This window comes from Mauremys reevesii, linkage group 4 (genome assembly GCF_016161935.1).
Source record: "Mauremys reevesii isolate NIE-2019 linkage group 4, ASM1616193v1, whole genome shotgun sequence".
NCBI classification, from domain to species: domain Eukaryota; kingdom Metazoa; phylum Chordata; order Testudines; family Geoemydidae; genus Mauremys; species Mauremys reevesii.
In genome coordinates this window covers 7,421,277-7,448,782 of record NC_052626.1, presented here as the reverse complement: position 1 = coordinate 7,448,782, position 27,506 = coordinate 7,421,277, and the positions used below count along the sequence as shown (strand labels likewise).

General features: G+C 48.7%; 1 protein-coding gene across 6 annotated transcripts in view; it reads left to right on the top strand.

The window, feature by feature from the left end:
- TRIM9 (tripartite motif containing 9) overlaps window positions 1–27,506 on the top strand; it is a 120,993-nt gene that overhangs the window by 75,007 nt on the left and 18,480 nt on the right. For all 6 annotated transcript variants that reach the window (XM_039537130.1, XM_039537128.1, XM_039537126.1 and 3 more), the window contains exons 4-7: window positions 13,182–13,292; window positions 14,932–15,085; window positions 19,779–19,936; window positions 27,313–27,451. In XM_039537130.1, the coding sequence (XP_039393064.1) occupies window positions 13,182–13,292; window positions 14,932–15,085; window positions 19,779–19,936; window positions 27,313–27,451 (562 nt within the window). The remainder of the gene's footprint in view (window positions 1–13,181; window positions 13,293–14,931; window positions 15,086–19,778; window positions 19,937–27,312; window positions 27,452–27,506) is intronic.

The following is a 27,506-nucleotide window of genomic DNA, read 5'->3' as shown; positions in this document are numbered from 1 at the left end:
CACTGTAACCCCCAGGTCCTTTTCTTCAGAACTGCTGCCTAGCCACTCGGTTCCTAGTCTGTAGCAGTGCATGGGATTCTTCTGTCCTAAGTGCAGGACTCTGCACCTGCCCTTGTTGAACCTCCCTCTGTATCCTATCCCTACCTTCCAGCGTATCTACCTCTCCCCCCAGCTTAGTGTCAGCAGCTAACATGAGACCTTCCTGTGCTTTCTTTACAAAAACTCTCCAGTCCCCACATTGTCTCTCAGTCTTTTATACCTTGCTCGTGCCCATGGGAGGTATCTGAGCACCTTGCGGAAGTGTCTCTGCACTGGGGAGTGGACAAGGGAGAAGCTATGACAAGGGGTTAAAGGCTGGACAGTTCATTTTTCTGCTACCTGAGGGAGGATTGATTGTAAAAGGTTTCAAGTGTTTTGGACACAGTCTGTTGGTACTCTGCCTGCACATGTAGAGAAAGCACAACGCCAAGTGCAAGAGACCATCTTGCAGAGACTGTAGAGTAAGGATTGGGATTAATAGTAAGAGGCAGTTGAATCTGCGGGCTCCTGGGTATCACAGAACAAAGCCATCTGACTCATTCTTCTTAGAACAGAGAGCTGGCGCATTGATCCTGAGAGGCAGCAAAGACTGCAGAAGAAAGAGATGACATTGCAAAATGCATGAGCTTGGGGAGCTGTTAAAGAAGTCAAATGTAAATGGACTTTCTATCAAAATTTATTATTACCCTGAGTTGTCCCTTAGTGATGAGGTTTTACGCCTCTAGCCTTCTAATACCACTTTGCTTTCTGCTGGTTTTACTAAATTGTTTTATTAGCTCTAACTTCTCTGGGGCTTTTTAGTTTGTTCTCCATTTGTGTACTTTGCACTGGAACCTGGGCTTGGAACTGCACCTTACAGATCCTTTTCTGGAAATCATAGGACTGGAAGGGACCTCGAGAGGTCATCTCAATCTCATCTCATCTCAGATGAGATCATTCAAGTTTCCTACATATGGTACCTCCAGCATTGTGATGACCATTATTGCCACTGCAATTCCAGTTACGAACCCCCTCTGATCTCCACTGAAACATGTCCGACCGGAAATACTTTGTAAAAAAATGGTACCTCCAGCATCATGATGACCATTATTGCCACTGCAATTCCAGTTACAAATCCCCTCTGATCTCCACTGAAACATGTCTGACTGGAAATACTTTGTAAAAATTACACATAGGCATTGTAAGTTAGGCCTGAATGTCAGAATCTTTCCAGTTGTTCTTGCCACCTGCGTTTTAACCACTTCTCCTGTTAGTTCTGTACCACAAAAGGAGCATTCCCACCCCGCCACGTTCCCCCGACTGATAACCCTTTTCTCTGTCTGCATTTGGGAAAACAGCCCCTCTTTAGTTTCGATCATAGATTTTAAGACCAGAAGGGACCATTACAATGATCTGTTGTGACTTCCTTCATAACCCAGGCCAGAAACGTCACCCAGCACATCTGGCCCAACCTGTGGTGGACCTCGAGCACATCTTGTAGAAAGAGACGTCCCAGGCTGGTTCAAAGACTCCAGGTGATAGAGAATTCACCACACCTCTTGCTTATTTGTTCTAATGGTTAATGAGGGCACTAGGTATTTGATGTTTATATCAGCTAGAAATGAATGGCTGTTTTAAACAAGAGAAAGAGACAAGGCAAATGTCGATAATTTAACGGCCATAACCTTTCAGTCTGGCTGGCTATTAAAATGCCTTGTGATGCCCTACGGGCCCTTTGCTTTCGATTTATAGGGTTTCTTGTGAAAAGTTCCAGTTGGGCTATTGGATTTTGAAAAAAATCTCATTGGTTAAGTGAAACTACTGTCGTCACAGTGCACTCTGGCACGGCCTCTCTTGGGAGCATCCTTGGGCCATAATAATAAGTCAATGATGTCTGAGCTCAGCTTCTGGGACACAGGCCCTGTTACTAGCAAGAGCAGACAGAGTGGGGCAGTGTATTGTCTTTGCTCTTGCATCAAACCCCTTTTTGATTGGACACAAGATTTTGGTGTTGCTCTGCTCCGGCTAGTAGGTAGCGCCGACTGTCAGACCCACGTCCCCCTTTTCTGTAGGACCAACTGGCTTCAAATCAATCTTTGCCCTTTGCCATTGATGCTACGTACTTCCAGCTGGAAGGGTGGGATATGGGAAATTCCTTAACTCAGTATGTTGGACAATGTTCAGTGAACAGGAAGGGGATCTTAAGAGCAGAGAGCAATTTAGGCACCCTTCTCTCAGGGCATCAAGAACATCAACTTATTAAAACAGAGTCTAAGGCGGCTCGAAAATGTTCTGTCAAAATTGGTTTTTGACAGAAAATTGGATTTTGTACAGAGAGAATTTTTTCACAAGTAGTGTCCACTTTCTGTGGAAACTGTCAATTTTTTATCAAAAAATTACTGCCTGAAAACCAAAATATTTTAATTTTGAATGCCGCTGCAGTACACTATGGGAGATATAATTTAGGTACCTCATGTTCCCATTCTTTTGATACGGTCTCCCAGAGTATTCTTGCCAGCAAGTTAAAGAAGTATGGATTGGATGAATGGACTATAAGGTGGATAGAAAGCTGGCTAGATCATCGGGCTCAACGGGTAGTGATGAATGGCTCGATGTCTGGAGGACCTGGAGATTACAGTGGACAAGAAGCTGGATATGAGTCAGCAGTGTGCCCTTGTTGCCGAGAAGGCTAATGGCATATTGGGCTGCATTGGTAGGAGTGTTGCCAGCAGATCAAGGAAAGTGATTATTCACCTCTATTCGGCACTGGTGAGGCCATATCTGGAGTATTGCGTCCAGTTTTGGGCCCCCCGCTACAAGAAGGATGTGGACAAATTGGAGAGAGTCCAGCGGAGGGCAATGGATATGATCAGGGGGCTGGGGCACATGACTTACAAGGAGAGGCTGAGGGAACTGGGATTGTTTAGTCTGTAGAAGAGAAGAGTGAGGGGAGATTTGATAGCAGCCTTCAACTACCTGAAGGGGGGTTCCAAAGAGGATGGATCTAGACTGTTCTCAGTGGTGGCAGATGACAGAACAAGGAGTAATGGTCTCAAGTTGCAGTGGGGGAGGTCTAGGTTGGATATTAGGAAAAACTATTTCACTGGGAGAGTGGTGAAGCACTGGAATGGGTTACCTAGGGAGGTGGTGGAATCTCCATCCTTACAGGTTTTTAAGGCCTGGCTTGATAAAGCCCTGGCTGGGATGATTTAGTTGGTGTTTGTCCTGCGTTGAGCAGGGGGTTGGACTAGATGACCTCCCTGAGGTTTCTTCCAACCCTAATCTTCTATGATTCTCCTCTATGGGCCAGGCTCCCACACCGGCTTACATCTTCCATGATGCACAATGGCCAAGGACTCCCATGATGCACAGGATCTGCCTCCAGTAGAGTAGACCATGGTACATCATGGGAGATGTGGTCCGACCAGGGAGCCCAGTCTATAAAGGGGAACAGGAGCACGAGGCACCACAGCAGAAATTTCACATTGACTTTTTTCTGGTTTTGACCACAATTTTTCAGTATCTGAATTTCAGCCAAAAATCAAAAATCTACATACTCAACCCAACCCTACCCCACCCCACCGCCATTTTTCAGCCAGGTCTAATAGGGACATAAGATTTGCCATGCCAGATCAAATCACTGGTTCATCAGGCTGAGGGCTCCCTTTGGCAATGGGCAATACATGGTGCCTCCGTTGGTGGAGAAAGCATAATGCCACTGGCTAATGCTGTATAGGGTGATTCCTTCCTGACCCTTGCGATAGTCAGCTCAGGAGATTGAGAGCTTGTCTACATGGTGCTTTAGTCCACACCAGAGGGGTGTAAATTTAAGTCTGCATAAGCATATCATGCACTAACTGACCTGTGTGGACACCGCTGACATGCACTAAAAGTTTCTTAATGCGCATTAATGTATTTCTGTTTCAAACAGTACTATGATAACCCATACTAGGGAACTTTTAGTGCACACCAGCAGGATCTACACGAGCCAGTTAGCTCATAACACACTAGTGCAGACTAAAATGTACACTCCTCTGGTGCAGACTAATGCACCATGGAGACAAGCCCTGAGAGTGATCACGGGTGACATGCAGGATTTGGAGTCTCACGGGGTGTCCTAAGCTGGAGTCCTCCTGCATGGTAGCTCTGGCCTAGCTCACCTTTTGGACCTCTGAGGGGCCAAGGTTCGGTAGTGAAGTGTCGAGTACGGAAAAGGAAAGAAGACACTTGTGCAGAGATGAGTGCAGATGTTATCGTCTTTTAGGGGCTGTAAATGTAAATTACAGCTAATGTCGTCTTTCCGGGAAGAAAAGCTTTTGGAATAAATTGCCTATTTTAAGGTTGCAGTGAGCTGCAGTGGCTGACAAAAATGCTTCATGACAGGCAGTAATTAGCAACAGAGGGTTCTAGCGGGTGCCCCCCTTTAGCATGTAAAGAAAAAAAAATCCCTTTGCGTTATCGAAGAGATCAGCACCGAATCGTATGCAGCTGCTCTGAACTCTTTCCGAACCTCCAGCCCAGCACGGCCAAACTCCCCAACGTGACTTACCCATTCAGTTACATCCCACTAGCCTCCTCTCAGCATGTTCCATAATTCAGCAAGGCTTGGTTTGCATCCTAGCATTGTGGGACTTGCAGGAGAGCTTTGTAACCTATCTACTTCCATGCAAAATTAATGCGATCCCAGTTTTCATCTGTAAGCTGATGAATACTGTATGTTCTTAATCACCCAGAGGCTGCCCTCCGGAGACTGCTCCTTATTTATGCAGGAGTCAAATGCTTGAGGTTCTTCTGAAATCGGTTTTCAGTGCTGTCGTTCCAAAGTAATGAATGCAGCAGAGTTGCTGGACTCTTCTGGCCTTTTCCAAATCCCCCTGGAGTCAATGAGAATCTTTCCGTTGACCATAGTGGGGTTTGGATCAGATCCTTATATAATCTGGCGGATGTTTGCAACTATTTTTGGAAAAGCTTTTATTTAAGTTTTCGTGCATTTAGGCAGCGTGGTTCAAGGAGTCTCTGCTCCGTCATTTCAGCTCTGCTGCCCCACTCCAGTGTTTGCCCAGCGTGAACGGAGGGCCAGCTGATCAGCTCATGTCAATCAGCATTAGGGTGACCAGATGTCCTGTTTTTGTAGGGACAGTCCCAATTTTTGGGTCTTTTTCTTATATAGGCTCCTATTACCCACCTCCCTCGGCCCGATTTTTCACACTTGCTGTCTGGTTACCCCAATCAGCATAGCTGCCTTAAAGTCTCTGGAGCTTTGCCCATTTACACCAACTGAGGATCAGTCCCTTAGTCCTGAAATGGTTTGTAGGAAAAGTAGATTTTCAGTGTCGTTGATTCAGATTCTACTTCTAATGAAAAGATTCACAGTCAAGAGTAAGGCCTGGGGTCTACACTGCAAAATTAGGTCAGTTTAACTATGCTGGTCAGGGGTGTGAAAAATCCACACCCTTGAGTGATGTTGCTAAGCCCACCAAAGTCCCCATGTAGGCAGTCCTAGGTCGACAGAAGAATTCTTCCATCAACCTAGCTACCATTTCTTGGGGAGGTGGATTACCTGCACTGACGGGAGGGGTTCTCCCATCGGCATAGGTAATGTCTTCACTCAACAGCTACAGTGGCGCAGCTGTACTGGTTTTGAGTGTAGACAAGCCCTAAGTAACAAAGAGGCGCTGGCTTCTGCAGACCTGCTGCGGCTCCTTTTACTGCTACTCAGCTTCATGCTGACTAGATAATCATGCTTGTCACCAGCAGATCGGTAAGGAAAATGGAAAGCTCCTAAACTCAAGAAATAAAGACCAATCCAGTCAGCCACACCATAGCTCAGTGGTTTGAGCGTTGGCCTGCTAAACCCTGCGTTGTGCGTTCAATCCGTAAGGGGGCCATTTAGGGAATGGGTGTAAAAATTTGTCTACGGATTAGTCCTGCTTTGAGCAGGGGGTTAGACTAGATGATCTCCTGAGGTCCCTTCCAACCCTGTGATTCTATGAGCAAGAGAGGTGGGTTTCACTTGAAAAAGGCAACTATCAAGCAACAAAATCCAATACCTGAGTTGTACAGAAGTAAAAAGACTCCTAGCAAAGTGTCCAATTCTTCCATTATAATGTCCTACATTTTCAGCACCTGACCAGTATCTGTGAATGGTGGCCACTCCCGACATGTTCCTAGACACGGTGACTGTTCCTAGCCGTCGGTCTCGTTAACCTGCCCTAGAGCCACGTTCTAGGCAGCTGGACGGCAGTTGGTGCTGTACCATCTAACACGTGCATGCAAGTAGGGAAGGGGCATCTGGGGACAAACCCTCAAGTCCGTCCCTGGGCTGAATCGCATCTTCAGACCTGCCAGTGGGGAGTCCCCTATGTGTGTGGTTCATCCCTGCTGGGCTACAGAAGCACGCCCCTCCCCTGGATGGGGACTCCATGGGCTCCCTGCCAGCCTGGCTCCACTCAGGTGCTTCTGTAGGGGGGACTGCCCCCTCCCTATTAAGCCCAGGAGGGATGAACCACACACATAGGGGCAGGGCCACCCAGAGGGGGGGCAAGAGGGGCAATTTGCCCCAGGCCCCGAGCCCCACAGGGGCCCCCCGAGAGTTTTTCGGGGTCCCTGGAGCAGGGTCCCTCACTTGCTCCGGGGGCCCTGGAAAACTCTCGTGGGGCCCGGGCCCCCGGAGCTTCTTCCGCTCCGGGTCTTTGCCGGCAGGACCCGGAATTACCGCCGAAGCCGTCGAATTACCGCCGAAGCGGGACCCGCTGCCGAAGTGCCCCAAAGACCCGTGGCAGGGGGCCCCCACCGCGGGTCTTCGGGGCACTTCAGCAGTGGGTCCCGGAACGGAAGGACCCCCCGCCGCCGAATTACCGCCAAAGCAGGGGCCCCCCGCCGCCGAAGACCCCAGGCCCCCGGCATCCTCTGGGCGGCCCTGCATAGGGGACACCACATGCATGGTTCCAGTGTATCATTGCTCAGGCAATAAGCAGCACAGCTTTTGTATGCGTCGCACCAGCGATGCCGGAAGTGGAACTGGGGAACCCGTGTAAAATCGAGGCTCCCCCATATACGTATGTGCGCAGAGGGGAGCTCAGTCCCACGGATCCTGGCTTGGGGGATGCAGAAGGCTGGAATGCTCTCTCTGGGTGCGCCCCACTTTTCCCCCATAATCACTGGCGGCCCCATCTGTCGGAGCTTCCAGGAGCTCTGCTTTGGAAGGGCAGGATTGGGCCAGCTGTTCACTGCCAGATTCAAAACTCCAAACCTGGGGCAAAACCCCAGGAATCTCTCCTTCCCCCTCTGCCCAGGGAAAATCCTCCCTTCCCTCCGGGGGCGGGGGGCAGCTGTGGGACAGGGGAGCCCCTAGCAGCACATCTGTGCACAGAAGCCAGGGGGATGGGCACCAGAGCAGAGGTCAGGGTGACTGTGTAGAAGCTTCAGGGCGCTGGTAAATCCAGTGGGATCTGCAGGTTTGAAGTGGTGGCACCCCCAGCCTCTTCCCTGGGGATGCAAGCGCCAGCGGTCCCTCCTGCTCGAGCGGATGAATTACTGGGAGACCCTGCAGCTGCAGACTGGGTCCGCCTTTGTGGTGTGAGTGCTGGGCCCAAAGTGCAGGACAGTTGTGCTCACAGCTGAACGCTCAGCTACACAGCGTCTATTGACATATGTGGGAATTTCATTGATCCTGCTTCAGAAACGTGTTGGACCTGGTCCAGGCCCAGCTAATCACCCTGCTGATGACAATCGTCAATGTTTTTACTTTGCATAATATTGTAGGTTTAAAATTCCCATGTTCAGTCTAGTGCTTCATCCGCACACATCCAGTGCCTGAGCCCTGCAGTGCAATCCGTATGTGCATTGTCTATTGCACGTACGCTTCAGTAATGCTTCGCAGCGAGTAACGCAGACAGTGCATGAAGAATGCAAGGCCTGATGTGAACCAGCATTGGGCAGCTGATCTGCAGTAGGCCCCCAGGTTAGACTGACTTGCCATTGACCTTAGTCTCTCCTTGAAACCATTTTCTTAGTTTTATTTTGGCTATGCATTAAATTATCTGAGATTTACATGCATTGCCAGGTATAGCAGATGGTGATTCCACTGATGATATTATTAAAGCATTGACTTGGTAGGGAGAAGCACATGAATTCATTATCCGGCGAGAACTGAACCGAGATTTAAGCTGCAAAGATTAGAAGAGAAAGATTGTTTTGCCAATCCCATATTTGTTGCCTCGCTAGCAGTATGCGCATTTCCCAAGGGAGCGTTTTCACAGCAGGATGGGATGAAGGGGAGGCTGCTGCTTTTATGTGCATTTGGTACAGCGTTTACACAGCCCATGAGTGGTCCGACCGACAGAAACATGCAGTGTCTTCAGGTGGAGTTCACAGTGCGTTGGTGTTTGTGGTCGATGTGCACTTTAGGAACCAGAGCAGGTTCCATGACTGGGCAGCGACTGCTTATCCTGCAGAGCAGCCGTATGGCCCGAATCAGGTCATCTGAATGGTTGCCATTGAGGAGAGAATCTGAGAAGGCCCCGGGGTCTACACTGTGATAAAAGACGTGGCCGTGGCTGGCCCAAGTCAGCTGACTCAGGCTCGTGGGGCATGGGTTGCACAGCACAAATCTGCAGCATAGACGTCTGGGCTTGGGCTGGAGCTCAAGCTCTGGGACCCTCTGTCCTTGCAGGATCCCAAAGCCCAGGTTCCAGTTCAAGCCCAAATGTCTACACTGCAATTCGACAGCGCAGCCGCCTGAGGCCCGCGAGCCTGAATCAGCTGACCCGGGCCGGCCTCGAGTTGTTTATTGCAGTGTCGACGTACCCTTGCTTACCCCAGAGTACCACCACTGAAGACTGTGGGATTACAGGGGGTTTAGAACCGAAGCACCTGAGACAAGAATCTGGCCCAAGGAGTCTTTTACACCCACTTTGCCCGACATAAATGACTGGACCAGGTTACAAGGCAGCAGGGAATCAGCCCCAATGACGCTAAGGGCTAATGATAACCCATGCGGCGTCTCAAGACTTGTCATGAAGTGAACGTGCTCGGCACAATGGTGAGAGCAGCAGAGATGGCTTTGGAGTGAGGTGCCAAGTCCCAGAGGAGCAGTGTTAAAGGTGTAGATGGGATTAGATGTGCATTGGCCAGTGAGCAAGTTGCTCTCAGCTTATTCAGGCAATGAAACTCTCGGGGCCCAGTCTGGCTTCTGTTTCCCCTCGACAGTGCAGGCAAGGCAGGAGCCATTGCAAACTAGCCCTAACGATGCTCTGAAGCGGTTTAAGAAGCTGGGTGCAGAGCAGAGGCAGGCCATGTCTGCAGTGACTAGGAGAACCATCCTGACACCTTTGCTAGCGGGGAATGTGTTTACCTGCCGTTCCCCTGAAGGGTAAAGCAGACTTTAGCCCCCTGAGTTTAGGGCCACTCATTGTGCTGCAAACAGCTGCTGTACGTGGGGCTGTCGTTAAAACGGGTTAATTTAAAATGTCAAAGTACATCAAGCGACCGAAATGAGCGGAGCAGTGACCTTCACTCACTGCAATGTGCTATGGAAAGAACAGCAGCTGAGGCAGGAACAACACTCCCCAGGAGGCCCCAGCTTTTTGACAAGAGCCAAACGCCAGTTCATAAGCCTGGGGACAGAGGAGTTTCTTGAGAAATTGCTGGCAGAAGGAATAGAAGAGCTGTGAGGGGCTGGTTAGAAGACAGTGTATTTATATATTATCATTTGTATTACACTTGTGCTAAGAGGTTCTATGCTAGACATGGATCAAACCTATAGTGAGAGACAGTCCCTGCCCCAAAGAGCTCACAATCTAAATAGATAAAGGAGGGAAACTGAGGCACAGAGAAGGGATATGGTTTGGGTGTGGTCACACAATTTGTCAATGGCAGAGCCAGGAGTAGAACCCAGGGCTTCAGTCTCCTGGCCTGGCCATTAGGTCGTGCTCCTCCTTCTCAGGATAATCATTTCAGCTTACTTGGGTGTCAAATTAGCATTGAATTACATCTTCCTCATAACTCTAGGGAAATCTTCAGTATGTCTAGGGCAAAACTCTGATGTGCCCTTCTAATTGCCATGCCTTGGTGAAGGCAGCCTCTCTGCATTATATCCTGGCCTTGAAAGGTAACCCATGGCTACTGCATGCTGCCACAAAATTAAAAGCAAACTAGCATTCACCACTTTGGTATGGTGGAACATACCAAAAAAACAATGTGTGAGCTCCCCCTGCTGGTTTTACCTCAACAGTGCACTAGTTAACCCTGTTTCCGGAGCTGTGAATGCTCTTGTGTTGATATGGTCAGGGTTGCTGGTGCATGGACAGCTTAGACTTGATTCTCTTCTCCGTACATTGGTGCAACTCCTGACTTCAGTGAACGTAGACCTGGTTTGCACCAGTATAAGTGAAAGCAACTTCAGACCCAGAGAATTAAACCAAAGGGGATTACAGCAATCAAATCAAATATAATGTTTTCCTAGAAAGAGGCATAAAACCAGCAAAAGGGGTTTTGCACACAGTGGAGAGTCAATACAAATCAGGAGCTATATAGAAAATTATTTGTTGGCAATCCTTTAACTAATGCATAAATGGGCATTTCAGCCTGAGTTACATGGAGCTCTGGACAGTTTTCAGTGTGGTAGGTAATTATGTGTAGGTGGTTACATTATACCTGAGAAACACAAGATCTCACTGATTGGCCTGAAGGAGTAGCTGCACACTCTTACCAGCCAGTCACATTGGGTGCAGAAGATCAGAGCGTGCGTCATTTCACCTTACGGTATCTGAACAATGAGGATGTTTGGGTGATACATTTCCCTTGTCATCAGATGAAGCTACCTTGCCAATAGCGCTGTCTGTTCAAATACCTGGCTGGTGAATCACAGGTACATTGATACTGTGGTGTAACTACTGTAGCGATGAATGCAAAACTGTGACCTCGGGGTTTCTCCAGTTCCATTTACTTCAGGCTTTTCAAATGGTTTGTTCCTGCATATGCTGATGGAACATCCCATCAAAGCCCTGGCTGGGGGTTGGACTAGATACCTCCTGAGGTCTCTTCCTAATCTTCTATGATTCTGTGCTTTATTGTCTGTATGGCACATTAAATAAATAGGATCTACCAAATCGGTTAGCTTGATTGAGGCCTAAAGGAGAAGTTTACAGATCATTGAGCTCTTTTTTCAAAATGTCTCAGACCTGCCATTGGCACATTCAGCCAAAAGGATAAAATTACTCTCACTGATCTGTGCTACAGAGCTCTTATCCTTAGTGAAAAATCTCTATTGCGTATTCTGTGCACAAAACTTCCATTGACACCACTTGAAGTTCTGTGTGCTGAACAAGTGCAGAATATTCAGCAAAAATCCGTCCTGGCAGGTAAGAGATTGGCAGTAATGGTCAGAGGGGAGTGCCAGCAAGCAGTAAGCACTGTACAGTGTAGTATATTACATTGCATCAGTCACTAAAGCCATCTTCCAGAACAGACTGTCGGGAGACCCAAGCGCCAGAGCTGAGAAAGATTGACTCACTCCGGTGACTCACAGTGAAAAAGGACCATAGGTTGTGAGGAAGGGTCGAAGACGGGCATGTTAATGTTCCAGTTACTAGGACTCAACACAGTGATGTTCTGTGATTCCTGCCGGTATAGACATCTGCTATAAATTGCTGCTATTCTTCTGGGCAGATCAGGGTCAGTGCACCCATTTGTATTCCGCCACCAGGGTCATGCAGCACTTCCATTTCTAGGAATCCCCTACAATTGAACTGATGCATCTTCATTGAGAACATGGTCTGGAGAGCCACAGAGTAAGTAACATAAAGAAGTAGTGATTTTACAGGGACCTTAAAGAGAGAGGTAGTGATTGTATCTGTGGAGTGCTGGGCGTTCTTGCAGACGGATTCTTGCTGGTCATTTGTAGGTAGCACTAAGTAATTCACCTTGACTTGTCCTCCAGATCTGTGGATTAATTTGCATGTGTTTCCACGGTTCTCATTACCCAGTGACACCAGCGGTTGCATCCTGCAAATGTAGGGCCTGCTGTGATGTGCCCTGTGCTGCGGACTCAGCACTCAGCACCCTGCAGAACTGAACACGTGATTATACAGTGATCAAAAAATATAAACTGCAGCATTATCAGTTACTAGCTGTAGTACCACCTAGTTCTTATCTAGCACTTCCCACCTGTAGCTCTCAAAGCAGAGGGAGAGCTGAGCTGTGCAGAGGTGGAAAGAGTTAATGGAGAAAGATGTCGCTCCTGGAATAAAGGAAGGAAGCATTTGAGGACCCTATTTTACTGACAGCACTGGCATTTGGGAAGAAGTTACTTTCACTACAGCCCACCACTAAGGGAAGGAGGCAGTGTAGCCTTGTAAGTAAATAGGGCACTGGTTCTAGTCCTAGCTCTGTTCCTGGATGCCCTTGGGCAATCCACTTCACCAATCTGTGCCTCAGTTTACCAATCTGTAAAATGGGGATTGTGATACTCTTTTGAAAAGCGCTTTGAGATCTGCTGATGAAACATGCTAGATAAGGACTAGGTGTTATTACTGCTAATAATAATTGATAATGTTGAAGTTTATATGTGTTTAGTTTAAAAATACAGGGCCGGATCCTCAGCTGATAAACTGGAATGTCTTCTTTGGAGACAGAGTCACTTCACTGTTTGGCACCGGCTGAGGATGATAGGAATTAGGTAGCCCCCTTTTAGAATAATTTGGAAACCCTCTAGTGGGTCTCCCTGTCTTCTGCTGCAGAAGCCACTAGAACCCTACCAGCTGTGTCTATCTGTAGCTGGGCCACGTGTGTTGTGTATAGTGAGTAAACAGTTATTTGGAACTCAGCTGTTCCTGTGTTGCTTCCTCGTATTAATGGTGTGCAGAGAGCAGAGCTACATCTAACCCACTAGTTTGAATAATGAATCCAATGCCAGTAGTGTGCTCTTCATGGATTCAGGGCTCTGGAGTCCAATTATTTAACTCCTGTCTTTGATGTTCTCTTTAGTCTTTTGCTCCCATCCTTTGATAGATTTCTTCAGTCTCATCCTCTCATGGTCTGATCCTCTTCCCAATGGCAAAGCCCCTGTTCACTTTTGGGGGGCAGGCGCATTCCCTTCAACCCTCATTGCTTCCACCTGCACTTGGAAACTCTCTTCATCTCGTCTCCTCGTCTCGTTGCAGGTGGTACGAGACCAGATCTCTCACTGCACAGTCAAGCTGCGCCAGACCACAGGCCTGATGGAGTACTGTCTGGAGGTCATCAAAGAGAACGACCCCAGTGGGTTTTTACAGGTGGGTGTGTGGCTGTTCACTCCCAGGTGCCGCCCGTTGGAAGGAAGAGCTGGGCTGGCTGGGAGAGCGAGCGAATGCAGATCCAGAGGCCACATTCATCCCTGGTGTAACAGGGGTGACGTCAGTGGAGCTACACCACGAAGGTGTACGGCCCCAGGTTGATTGGTCCATATTCATGGTCATTAGAAGAATGTGCTGATCCCATCAGGAATATTTAGGCACTAGATAATAATTAGTCCTGCCGTGAATGCAGGGGACTGGATTAGGTGACCTCTCGAGGTCCCTTCCTGTTCTGTGATTCTATGATATCTGTGTGTGCGTGAGTGTATATATATAAGGTCTAAAAATACTTTGTAAAGGATTATTAAAGCTCTACATCACCCCCATCCCCTTACTGCCACCAGCATAGGAGCCATGTCAGAGGCCTGGCCAAGGAGAGGAGACATGGCCAGCAGCAGTGTGCTTCTGCTTTCTAGTGTAACAGGCCCCACTGTTACCAGCTAGTGTAAGGTTGCTCTCCGTTGCACCACGGGCTGATGCTGCCCCAGGGATTTGTGGGGTGCGGAAGAGGGCTCCAAGGTGTCATACTGGATTGGGCCCAGTATAGTCATCTAGGCTAGGGAGATTTTCTTCCCGCTATTTTCAGTCTAGAATAGTAACAATGTTAAGAAGATTCCTTAGCAATTTGGGGCCCTGTCCTGTTCCACTGGAACTCAGCAGCTAAACTCCCATCACTGTAGCATGAGGAGGTTCAGACTCTGTATTAGCTGAGTATTTCTAGAGATATTACCTGTCAATGAAGAACGAATAAGAGAGACACAGCTCTGTGCTCTAAGAGTGTGTACTGCTGACTGGTCACGAGAAACGCAGCGGCACTAGCTATGAGACAGCTCCTGATACTCTTAACCCACGTGAGTAGCACCTTTCTCTGCATGATTTCAATGGCACTGTGCAAAATTACTACTCATTGTGAGCAAGGACATCAGAAACTGGCCCTCTGTAAGGAGAAAAAAATCTTACGTGGACGTCAGAGACGGAAACAGGCTGGAGAAGGCTGAATGTAAGGTCAGAAGCAAAACAGGAATGAATTCATCCTGTGAGAACAGTGGCTTACACAGACATTGGGAGAAGAGTTTGGAGGAAGATTCTTATTGTATTTCTAGATTAAATATTAAAACACGAAGCCCTCAATGGGAGACAGATTCAATACGTGGCTCACAAGAACAATACTCGTTCATAAGAATCAGCTCCAGCTCCCACTGCAGCCAGGGAAAGCCCTTGCATTGACGTCTCTGGGCATGGGGTCACCCCCGTAAGTGGCATTGAGTCATTTGGCCTAACTAAGATGCTCGGTAGCTCCAGAGACATGATTTCGTTCAGCTTGAAGTGATTTACAAATCTGAACCTAAAATGAACGGCCTCGGTGGAGCCCTTGGGTGACACCCTGGCCCCATTGAAGTCAACGGCAAAACTCAGGTCACCATGAAACTTTAGTGAGGCCCAAACTCAACGGGAGCCAAGCCTTTGATTTCAAGCCCTGTTGACTTTTACCGTCGTAAAGAACCAGCTCTTGCTAGGGCACAAAGCCCTTGCTGGCGTGGCATGTAACAGCTGAGGGTGTGGTCTTTGTTGCAATCAGATTTCCGATGCTCTGATCAGGAGAGTGCACTTGACTGAGGACCAGTGGGGAAAAGGGACGCTGACCCCAAGGATGACCACAGACTTTGATTTAAACCTGGACAGTGCGCCTTTGCTGCAGTCCATCCATCAGCTCGACTTTGTGCAGATGAAAGGTAAGAACCTATCTTCAGTACATTTAGCAAATAGCACTCACCTGTCATTGGCCTGTGCTCAACACAATCTCTGGGTTTAATGAAAAACCACCGGCTGTAAAGGGGCAACACATTGGAGCTAATGTTATCTACTATGGACTTTGTTTTTTAAGATATTTGTTTCCTTACAAATTAAAATTAAGAAGGTGGGTTTAAAACCTCAGAGACGGTCCTGTGGTTAAGCAACTGTACAGATTCAATACTCAGCTCTGCCACAGACTCCTTCCGGGGCCTTGGTTAAGTCACTCTGTCGCACTGTGCCTCAGTTTCCCAGATGTGAAACAGGGGTAATAATCCTTCCTTTCTGCCACCCTTTGTGTCTAGAGGGCAAGATTCTGGAGGCAAGGACTGTCTCCTCCTCAGTGCCCTGTACAAACAGTTGACAATGACGGGGCCGCCCGTGTTTCGCAGGAGGTGCTCAGCACTGGGATCTGATGTAATACCTTCCCTCCAAAAAGGCCAGTGTACTTCACAAGTAGTAATCGCTTTCGCCTCACAACACCCATGGATATCAAGGTTATTAAGCCACGGCACAAAGAGGCTGAATGACTCGTGTCAGGTCACTCAGGAAGTCAGAACCAGCCCTTGTGTTCTTGTTTTCTTTGCCTCCTGGGTCAGTTTTGTCTGAACCACAGGAACATCCAGCTGTACCTGCCTCTCTGGCTCCCCAGGGCAAACTCTTCGAAATGAGAGTCAGGGAGAGCACGGCTGCACCTGGCCGTGCTTTGGAAGTAGTTCCGAACCCATGATGCTGAGGCCGCCTGCTCCCCAATTGTGCGGATCTCAAAGGAGAAGAGGTTTTTCACACTTGAGCCAAATCCTGCTTGACTGATTGACGTGCGCTGTCCCTTTGGCTTCAGTGGGAATTCTCACACGTGTGAAGTGGGGAGGGTTTTGAAGCAGTATAAAGAAATGGCTACATCCCTCCACACACGCTGCCGAACGGTGGTTTGCATTGCCTAGATAACGGGCTGGCTGTCTCCAGTTTGAATGTCTTGACTGAAAGCACAGCTTTCAAACAAGAATGTAAATTTGCCTGAGCCCGAGAGCGTTATCATCTCAGACATGCCAGAAACATTCGGCATGCTACATTATAGCAAAGAACCACAACATCCCGATCATTCGGCTTTTTCCTTGTGGGGTTTTTTTTTTTTTTTTTGGTTTATTGTTTGTTTTTTTAAGCGCTTCAGCTTAATTTTAATTTCCTCCTGATTATATTCTCTCCTTGTGGGCAACTGGTTCTGCTGTGGTCTACCCCTGCCAAGTCTCATTAATTCACAGAGCGCAGAGAGCCGGCACAACCGGTGAGCAATTTCTGACTTGTGAAGGCCCTGGCAATTGAAAGAAGATGCTAATTGGCTGTGACATGGCAAACTGTGATTGGGTGGAGCCAACCTTACACCTATTATCTGCTTTGGCATACGTTCAGCGAAGGGCCAGCTCTCATATGGTGTCCACTGGTGAAGCTGTATGGACTTCAGGGTCACCAGCTCAGGATCTGGCCCTGTGTATTCATTGCTGTCTTTACTGGATGTTCTGATGTGCAATTAGTTGATACATGACAAACACCTTGACAGTTAGGCACAAAAAGCTCTTAACCATGTGCTCCCTCTGCAGTGGTGACTATTTGGAACAATGGCCCCACCGTTATTAATTCACTGAATGTGTTTAACATAATAGCATTAATCGTGATGGACGCATCTGGCAGGGCTGTCCAAAGCACACCCATGACTCACCATGAGTTAACGGGACCGTTGTTTTAAAGCACCGGCAACATTTTTAATAGAGTGGCGAAGACTGAAACTCAGTCAGGGCTGAACTTTCTCTGCAGCTTGCACACAAATCGTGTAGGCAGTGGGGAGTCTCCTTCCTCCCTTGTTTTAATAATTTACCCTAAGGGTTTGTTTTTAATTAGTAAGAGCAAGTCTGCTGCTGGCTTAGCTGTCTTTCCCTTTGCATTAAGAACACACGGAATTCACCGGAATCACGTAACTGGGCAACCACACAACAAATACCATTTCCAGATGTGGGCCAGGAACGCCAGAGGCCTGAGCAAACTGCACCAACCTATGGGGAGGCCCTGGGTCTCAGAGGTTCCCCTCAGAGCTACAATCCCGCTGCTGCCCCCTCTTGCGCTGGGCAGGAGTAAATTCCTTCAGTCTTTAAAAGCATGTGGCATGCTCCCGCTCGGCTGGCTGGCACGGGGGGGTGAGAGGTACAGCTCGGGACAAGCAGCGGGTTCGCACTTGCTGCCCTGTCCCCGCTACTTACTCAGTTTGGAGGGCCAGGGCCTTATTCTTCTCCCTTTGCAGCCGTGTTGGAGGTAGCCCCGACTGGCCGTATTCTGGAGCTCTGATATTGGATGTGAGATGATGGAGCCCCTCCCCTTCCTTTTGGAGCTGAGTAATAATGGAAGGAAATGGCGGCACATGCTGGGACCATTCCTAGCACGCTCAGAGAAAGGGCCCGAAAGGAATGAAGCTAGTGCGCGTCGTCCCTGGGAGAGTCCCCAGCAGAGTCTCCTGTATAGACCAGCTCTGGGGGGAGGGGGAGCACATTACCTAGTGCTCAGCCTGCCGTGTAGAAAGACACCCTCCCCCATGGGCACATAGGATATGGACGTAAAGAGGCTGGTTTCCAGTCTGTTGCTGCTGATGCCACCTTAACGGCTGGCGTATATGCTCCTCCACATAGCCTGCCGCCAGCACGGTTGCACCCTCTGCGGCAGTGGGACCAGGGGCATATTGCCCACCTGGGAGAGGAAGCGCCATTTCAGTTCTTCAGAACACAAAACTGCTGAGCCAGGAGGGGACTAACCCCAGGGAGCAGCTCCTGCCCTAAAGCCCAGATGTGGGGGAAGGTCCTGACCTGAGATACTGGGGAAAGGGGGAACAGATCGGAACTGAGGAATGGAAGGGAACATGCCAGGCACTGGAGCCATAGGGAACAAATTGCTGGGAAAGGACGACGTCTCACTGCTGCTGGAGAAAAGCCTGTTCGCAAAGCGCATCAGAGAAACCATCCGAGACCAATAGTGATAACCCCGGGGAGGCTGCCACAGACATTAGCCACATGGCTTAAGGTCTCCCAGGTATGGTACCTGGCTCGTGATCTGGCCTCTTGGTGCTGCTCCTGTGGTGCCAGGGGGCCGTTAACAGGGCAGCTGAGGATTCCTCCAGTGTATTTGAATCCCAGCATCTGGCTTCTCTTTTTCCTTTATTGTTAGTTCTGTTTCCTCCTCTGGTGTTCATACCTTTTCCTTTGCACACACTCCCTACCACCTGCCGCCTCCCGTTCGCCTCCCCTTTGTGCCTGTGTTGTGCCTTTCCTGTTCCGTTCTTTTAGGACTGAGAAGGCGAGACAATCTGAGGAAGCCGTGAAGCAGACAGACCCCACCAGAAAGGCTGCCAAGTTGCTGCTTTGCTGGGATGCGCCTTTAAATGGTGCCAGGTGCAGCGCAGCTGCCAGCCTGTGGCTTTGGGGACCTTGTGAGATGGGGAAACACAGAGCTGCGCATTTGTGTAGATGTTTGGATTCAGGCTGGAACCCAGGCTCTGGGACCTTCCCCCTTGCAGGCTCCTAGAGCTCCTGCTACAGCCCAAGTCCAAACATCTACACAGCAGTTTTACAGCCAAAGCCCTGTGTGCTCAAATCGGCTGACCTGGGCCACCTGTGGGTGTTTAGCTGCTGTGTAGACGTACCCATGGAGTCCACACTATACTCCCCTCTGGAATGGTGACTGTGGGTTGGCTGAGGTACAGTGGCAAGACTTTGTGGAGAGGATCATTGGCCAATTTTGGTTGACAGCGATGTCCACCCAGAACATTTTCTCGCACTAAATTAGCACAATTGAAAACATATTTATCTCTTGTTATATGTGGCTCACCGCACCCATCTCACACACACACACACACACACACACACACACACACACACACACACAATTACTGCTCCTTCATGACCCACCATGAGGAAGATCAGGTGCGCTTCCAGCCACAAGTCATCACAAAGGCTGTGAGCCCGGCTCACCACTCCGCTATTCTATTGATACGCTGGTGTAACTCTTTTGATTGTAATGAACTTGCATGGCAGAAACCTGGGGTAACAGAGAAGTGAATTAGACCCACTCTTTCCACTGACACTGCAACCAGTGGCAGTGTTCTCATCCGGGAATGATAATGCCTGTCCCTCTGCAGCCAGACTCTCAGAATACATCGGGGAGGTGCTCCTATGACCTTCTTTGTCTTTGGTTATGGTGTTGTGATGAGTGGATTAGGTATGGGAGCCTTACTCTCACAAGTGGGGGCATGGTGCTATGATTTCATGCTCATCCAAAATTTATTAGAAAGAAAATGTAAGAGAAAATGAACTAGCCCCAGTAAAGTTTCTGATAAAAACCCAAATTCTGCAAAGCTTCTGACGGTAAGTAAGTTGAGAAAACAGTCCCTTCTTGTTCCTCTCTGCCTCAGTCCAGTGAGATTTTACCTTCAGTCCAGCATGAAATGCCGGCTGGGTAACAAGGTTATAAACATGGCCTCCATATATTGGAGAAAATGTGCATGCGTTTACGTGCCTCACAGCAATTTGAATGCACTTGCTACACCTGATGTCCACTGTGGTCATAGAAGCCAGGGTTACACTAATTTTTGTTTAGCTTCCTCTCCAGTGCCGGCACCCCCAATCCTACAACTAGAAGAATGTTGCACCCACAACAACAGCGCCACATTGTCCTGGAAACAGCCCCCTTTGTCGACCGTGCAGGTGGAAGGATATATTCTAGAGCTGGATGATGGGAATGGTGGTCAGTTCAGGGTAGGTATTGAGAGCAACTGTTCCATTGATAAAACATGCCTTGCCTTAGGTGGAAGACAATGCCAGTGACGAGTGAGCCACCCCAGGAGCATTGCCGATAGACAGAAAGCAGGCTTCCATTCTGCGGAGATACATTGAGCCAGAGAGCCTGCCACTGCCTTATAGAATCATAGAAATCTTAAGCCTTGTGTACTGTTATCACTCAGGTTACACAGGTGTAAACAATTCCACGAGGTGCAAGACAGTGGGGAATCAGGCTGGTTTTGTCTTGTTTTTAGAAGAGTTCATTTGTTGTTTATTTCTATACAGCAGGGGTAGGCAACCTATGGCACACGTGCCAAAGGGGGCACACGAGCTGATTTTCAGTGGCACTCACACTGCCCGGGTCCTGGCCACTGGTCCGGGGGGCTCTGCATTTTAATTTAATTTTAAATGAAGCTTCTTAAACATTTTAAAAACCTTATTTACTTTACATACATATATATTATAGGCTTATAGAAAGAGACCTTCTAAAAACCTTAAAATGTATGACTGGCAGGCGAAACTAGATTAGATTAGAGTGAATAAATGAAGACTCGGCACATCACATCTGAAAGGTTGCTGACCTCTGCTATAGAGTATAAGCTTCCCCCAGATTTGAACTGAATCTTTCACTTTTTGCCAACAGCTTCAGTCTGATTTTTATTCCAATAAATATTCTTATTGTGATGGACTTGATGCGGGAATAGCCCTTTCTGTCCTGACAAGCCTATGAATCTGTGGATTGAAAACACAGCTGCTAACCTGGTAGTGGGAAGTGGTCTCACAACAATCGACTGTAGACACCAGTTCAGAGATTGTTGAAAGAATCAGCCAAAGAGTGCTTGCAATGATGGAAGACACCGTACAGTTGCTCTGTGGCTGGGGATAGATTATTACACAGGGCCTACATGAGAGTCACTCCTGCAAAGATACAGTGGTGATAGCAGGACCCTGCACGGAAATTACTTTCCTGGGTAATTTTCATTGTTTGGCTGTTAAGCTGTTGGAGTCTCTAGCCATGACCACATCCATCAGGTTCCCTCTTGGAGAAACTCTTCTCTCTCTCTACTTTTCATTTCAGACATTATATCTCATTCTCTCCTTCACTTGGAAGGATCCTTCCTGTGACTGAACAATTTAAGTTACACAGGGGGCTAGTTGACCAATAGCCAGTCGTGGGATCAGGGGAGCACAGAGGTGGCTGAACCTAAGGATTGGTCTCCAATTTTTTTTAATAAATTTGTATTCCTGCCTTTTTCATCTATACAAAAATATTTCCAAACTCCAGGTGGACTTTTCCCTTGTTTCCAAATCCACTTCCAAATGCACTTGCACTGCAAATACTCACAGAATCCCACCCCTGGTTACGCTGATCAGTCTGACTCCCTTGCATCTGAAGAAGTGAGGTTTTTTACCCACGAAAACTTATCCCCAAATAAACCTGTTAGTCTTTAAGGTGCCACCAGACTCCGTGTTGTTTTTGTGGAGACAGACTAACATGGCTTCCCCATGATAGTCTGACTCCCTTTATTTCCCATTGTCGTTGAGCACAGAATTTGGCCCCAGGTGCTTGTGCAGTTTGTTTACTGGGGATAAACTGCAGATAGGAGAATGGAAGTTCACTTAACGCTGAAGGCTGCAGCTCCTTCTCATGTAATGGCTGCAGAATCAGGTGATGCTTATGCCTAGCCCTTGTAATGAGTGATTGAGACCTGCTCCAAACTCTTCATCCTTCCTTCCCGCTAACTTCAAATAATGGTATTTGAGAGGTCCGCTGAGCTGAGGCTGCAGGTTAGAGGGTTTTTTTATTGTTAGATAATATTTGCCTTGATGAGCAGCACGCTTTGGAAATGAAAAGAACTCATTTTAAAGCACTTTCTTGAACAGCTTAAAGTAGGCTGTCAAACATCTCTTGCAAAGGCTGCTAACTCCCATGGAGGATTGCGGTTTGCTATACTACTGGCAATCAGAGGCGTTTAAGGCTTGGGGACTTTTAAATTGCTGTAATTATACAATTAAAATGTGATTTTTCTCTGATCGGACATGCTCATAATTATTCTCTAGCATATTCATCACCATTCAGAGCAGCCCACCGTGTTTCCTGAACTCCAGCTGCACATGACGCAGCCAGGAGAGATCCAGAGCAGAAGCCGGGTAGTTGACAGAGGGGATGTATTGAGTTTAATGAGAGAACGCCCCTACAGAGTCCCATTGCCCCGGCGCCTACAACCCCCGCCCCCTCGAGCCTGTGTGCATCCAGATCCCCCCCCACACCTAGACCCCCCGCCCATGAGCTGCCTGCAACCAGTTTGTCCCACATAGAATCCTCTCACCCCACACCGGGATCCCCCCACACTGATCCCCTCCACACTTGGATCCTGCCTGGTTGAGCTGCCTGCCCCACACCTGGTGCACCTAGTGCAGAGGGGCAGGACCCCAGGGTGTTTCTGGGGCAGGCCCAGGCCCTGCTGTGTCAGGGTCAGGTGCGGCCTCACCGCTGAGTCCATGTCCTGGGGGAGGTGGGGGCTTCAGGGTGATCTCCCACCTCAATGCAGCCAGTGGCCTGTGCTCCCCATTGCCATGCCGGAGCCTCTGCATTTATTTATTAACAAATAAAACTTGCAGAATTTTAAAATATTGTGCGCAGAATTTTTAAAAATTTTGGCGCAGAATTTTCAATTTTTGGCATGGAATTTTCAATTTTTTGGTGCAGAATTTGTAATTTTTTGGCGCAGAATGCCCTCAGGAGTAAATGTATTCACAATGTGACGGGAGGACAATTAAACTCAGCCATTCAGTGTCCTCTCTAGAGGACTCCCAAAGCCTCAAGACCACCAAGTTTTTCACTTTAGCTGCCTCACTGTCAAACCCGCCTGTTCCTTCTAGTCAAGCAGGACTGGGCATGGCTGCCTCTGAGTCCCTACCACTCCAGAATCAGACAGGGTTTCTGCATGCCGAGCCGCGCCAAGTTCTCTACCTCCCAGTGCTGAGAGGGTCACCTGCATAATGCACCCATGATCCCAGGATCCAGGTGCCACGCCGGGTCCCAGACTCAGAACACGGCCACATAGCGACCTCGTGCTTTAAAACCAGCTCATCTCATCCGATAGGGATGGAGCCTGCAGGTCCTTGCAAGGAGCTGCAGTGCTCCAGCGTGGGTGAAGCCACCTGCAATGATACCCGCCAGGCCGTGCCCTTGCTCACCATTGCACAAGGCGAGGAAGGATGAAGACTGGATGATCACTAGCCATGATCCCAGTCGTGCTAAGCGGGTGCTTAGCTACACGACCCCCACTTAGGCCTTTCTCCTGTCGCCAGGCAGGTGTAATTGGGAGCTGTGCTGTAGCATTCATTGCTGGAGGATCTGGTTTCCCCGAGCGACGTGTCCTGCTCATCCCCCTTTACCTTGTGCTTACGTTGTTATGCGCCAGATCTAGCTATGCAGGGGGGAGCCCCTGGTGTTACTATGTATGACCATGGCCAGATCCTCGCCCCGGCTGCGTCCCCTTTGCGCTGCTCAGTTACAGAACAGGTAACGTAAAACTGCTCAAAAGGGGCAGCACACGAGTCCCCTGTTGTAGCGGAATCCCGAGTAGCGTAAAGCCGGTGTACCCGGCTCTGGCCACCCACACATCTCTCCCTCCACGTAGAGAGGTGTCCAGGCCAGGAGAGGGCACAGCCACAGCAAGATGTAGTCTGGTGATCTGGGGCTGGCAGAATGGATCATAGAAACGTAGGGCTGGAAGGGTCCTCGAGAAGGCATCAAGTCCAGCCCCCTGCACAGTGGAAGGACCAAGTAGACCTAGACCATCCCTGACAGGGGTTTGTCCAACCTGTTCTTAAAAGTTTTCAGTGATGGGGACTCCATGACCTCTGTTGGAAGCCTGTTCCAGAGCTTAACAGCCCTGACAGTTAGAAAGTTTTTCCTAATATCTAACTTAGCTCTCCCTTGCTGCGGATTAAGCCCATGACTTCTTGTCCTGCCTTTAGTCAGGGGCGGCTCCAGACCCCAGCACGCCAAGCGCGTGCTTGGGGCGGCATGGCGCGGGGGGCGCTCTGCCGGTCGTCGGGAGGGCGGCAGGCGGCTCCGGTGGACCTCCCGCAGGCGTGCCTGTGGAGGGTCCGCTGGTCCCACGGCTCTGGTGGACCTGCCGCAGGCGTGCCTGCAGAGGGTCCGGTGGAGCCACGCGGCTTCGGTGGAGCCGCGGGACCAGCAGACCCTCCGCAGGCACGCCTGCGGGATGCCCACCGGAGCCACGGGACCGGCGACCGGCAGAGCGCCCCCCGCGGCATGCCGCCCTGCTTGGGGTGGTGAAATGTCTAGAGCCGCCCCTGCCTTCAGTGGACGCGGAGAACAATTGATCACCATCCTCTTTATGACAGTCAGCATATTGGAAGTCTGTTATCAGGTTCCCCCTCAGTCTTCTTTTCTCAGGACTAAACAGGCCCCATTTTTTTAACCTTTCCTCACAGGTCAGGTTTTCTAAACCTTTATCATTTTTGTTGCTCTCCTCTGGACTCTCTCCTATTTGTCCACTTCCTTCCTCAGTGGTGGTGGCCAGGACTGGGGCCTCACCAGTGCAGAGTGAGACAGTTCCCTCCTGTGTCTTACATACAACACTCCTGTTAATACACCTCAGAATGATACTAGCCTTTTTTGCAACTGCATCACATGCTGACTCATATTCAACTTGTGATCCACTGTCACCCCCAGATCCTCTCCAGCAGTACTACCCCCTCGACAGTTGTTCCCCATTTTGTAGTTGTGCATTTGATTTTTCCTTCCTAAGTGAAGTACTTTGCACTTGTCTCTATTGAATTCCATCTTGTCGAATTCAGACCAGTTCTCCATTTTGTCAAGGTCATTTTGAATTTTAAACTTGTCCTCCAAAGTGCTTGCAGCCCCTCCCAGCTTGGTGTCATCATGAAAGACTGCTCCAGCTGACAGAGATTAGAGCACTCCTGAGGCTGCTCTAACTTGGGCCAGGGGCTTCTTTGACCCAGGGTAGTAAGAGACAGAAAGGTGGTTTAGAGTCAGCTTTGCCTCCCCTGTGGCACAGCTGGTTATTAAGTCGTAGGATCTTTCAGATAACAGTGGAGATTATCCAGAAGAAAAGCCTCAAGGCCAATCAAATCACTAAGTGGATTCCAAACCCGGGGTCATGTCTTCAGAAGCCATTTACTATACAAAATTTAAATCTTATCACATAGTTTATTTGACAAATGGCTTGGCAATCTGGACTGTCTCAAGCGATTATTACTCCTGCTCAGAGCAAGTCTGGGTTTTCAACCGCAGTTGCAGCAATAAAGAATAATGGGTTTGCCTGAGTCCCTAAAGCTTTGCTCCTGACATGCCCGACAAGATCTGCTGCATTATCCACTTGTGCTCGGAGATGCAGCTGCTATTTCGCCTCACGCCAGCATCTCAGCCATTGCCATGTACGCAGAAGTGCAGATCAATGTATAGCCAAGCTCTCTGTCCGTGGAGCATGTCAAAAACTGATCTTTCCTGTTCATGTGCTGCAGCGAATAATATTCTGCTTTTCTCTCGGGGGGTTTCAAAGCACCTGGCACTCACTGATGAGTTAACTCTCATGAACGTCTCGGTGATGTGGGAGAGTATCACTAGGTGATGGTATTTTGGAGGGGCCCAGGGGAGGGGAGATGGGAATGGTGAGTTTAGAGATTTTGGCTCCAGTGGAATGGATGAGATTGGCCGTATCCGAACGGAAACCAACAGCTGGGCACCTGCGGAGCTGTTCTGAGTTGGACCCGGGCCAGAAGGGAAGAGTTTGAATCCAGGGATTTGCCCTCTGCCCTGGAAGCTCAGGGTGTGGCTTTTCTCTAATGTACCAGTCATTAGGTTAGATGGTGCATTAAATCCAAACAGCCAGATTCTACGAAATCATTAAAAAAGACCAAGAACAAATTGAAGTAAAAGTGAGCTGAAGTGTTTATGTTCAGGGCTGGCCCGTATGCCAGGGCACTCAAAGTGATTAAGCTCCAGTGGCAATTTGTTTTATAATCATCAAATCAAACGATTGTCCTGTTGGACAGTGATAAGAGGATAAAGTGGGAACCCAGTGTGTTAAGTGAGGCAGTAATAAACCCCGTGTTTCTGTAAGAGCTCTGGCATGAGAACACAGCTGGGAAGCAGTTTCTGTAACCCAGTGCCAGGTGTATTTCACTTCTTATTGCATTTGTTCAGTAAATTGAGTTCACAGCTCAAATTGCACTGCTAACGACTGAGTGCTGACAGGTAACATGTTACCAGAGGAGAGCTGCAATTTACATATCTACCAGCAACGGTGCCTAATTTAGTTCATCTGCTCAAGATTGAGGGAAAAGATACAGAGCAGAATTCTGTGTTCTTTGACCATGGAACTTTTCCCAAAGGCTCAGGCCTGGAGAAATGTGCAGTATCCTGAAAACAAGACGTCTATATTTAAGCAGAGACTGTTTAAACAAATGCACCCTACTCCAGTCTGTACTCCCAGCAGAGAGACACAAAGGGTTCCTGGAAGAAAGGAGAGAGTGAAGGATATTTCCCAAGGAAACCAAGAGAAAACCCTTCCCCAGCAACACAAATAAAAGCAACCAGGAGCTTAAATCACATCCCCTCTAATTGGTCCTGATTCATTGCCGGTTGCTCCAGCATTAGGCCATTGTAACTCTGTACAACTGACATCAAAATAACACATTGGTGAATTGGCCGTGGGTCTGTGGAATAATCCTGTCTTTCAGGAGCTTCTGTTTGCCAAAAGCTGGGAATGGGCGACACGGAATGGATCACTTGATGATGACCTGTTCTGTTCATTCCCTCTGGGGCACCTGACATTGGCCACTGTCTGAAGACAGGATACTGGGCTAGATGGACCTTTCTTCTCACCCAGTATGGCCGTGCTTATGTATGTTCAGTAAAGCGTTGGTCCTGCCACGTGGGCTTACAAGGAAGTAGAGTCTAGGTGCAAGTTTCTGATTACAGGACTTCTTTCTTCACTCAGGCAAAACTCACCTGGACTTCTCTGGGAGTTTTGCTTGAGGAAGGATTTCAGGATTTGGTCCAACATGAACAGCAATGGCCTTACTGTATAGCAACTGGTTTTACCTGGTAGGTTTGTCAGAGCTCCAGTGTCAAGTCATAGGATCATTTTATCTTGACCCAAACGTATGATTTAGTGCTATCCAGCGCTGGTGAATTTCATCCATCTCCTGCCCTGTGGCAGACAGTGTAGAGAGACCAAAAGGTGCATTACTTGCATGTCTGTGTTTGAGCAAGCTATGGAAACGCTGTACAGCAAAGGAAGTCTGCACGGTGCTTCAGACCCTAACGCAGCTCTTTGTTTGCTAACTAGGAGGTGTACGTTGGGAAAGAGACGATGTGCACTGTGGACGGTCTGCACTTCAACAGCACGTACAGTGCTCGCGTCAAAGCCTTCAACAAAACAGGAGTCAGCCAGTACAGCAAGACCCTGGTCCTACAGACGTCCGAGGGTAAGACGCTTGAGCAATGTCATTGTGAAATGATACACCAGAGCCAGTGCTGCCC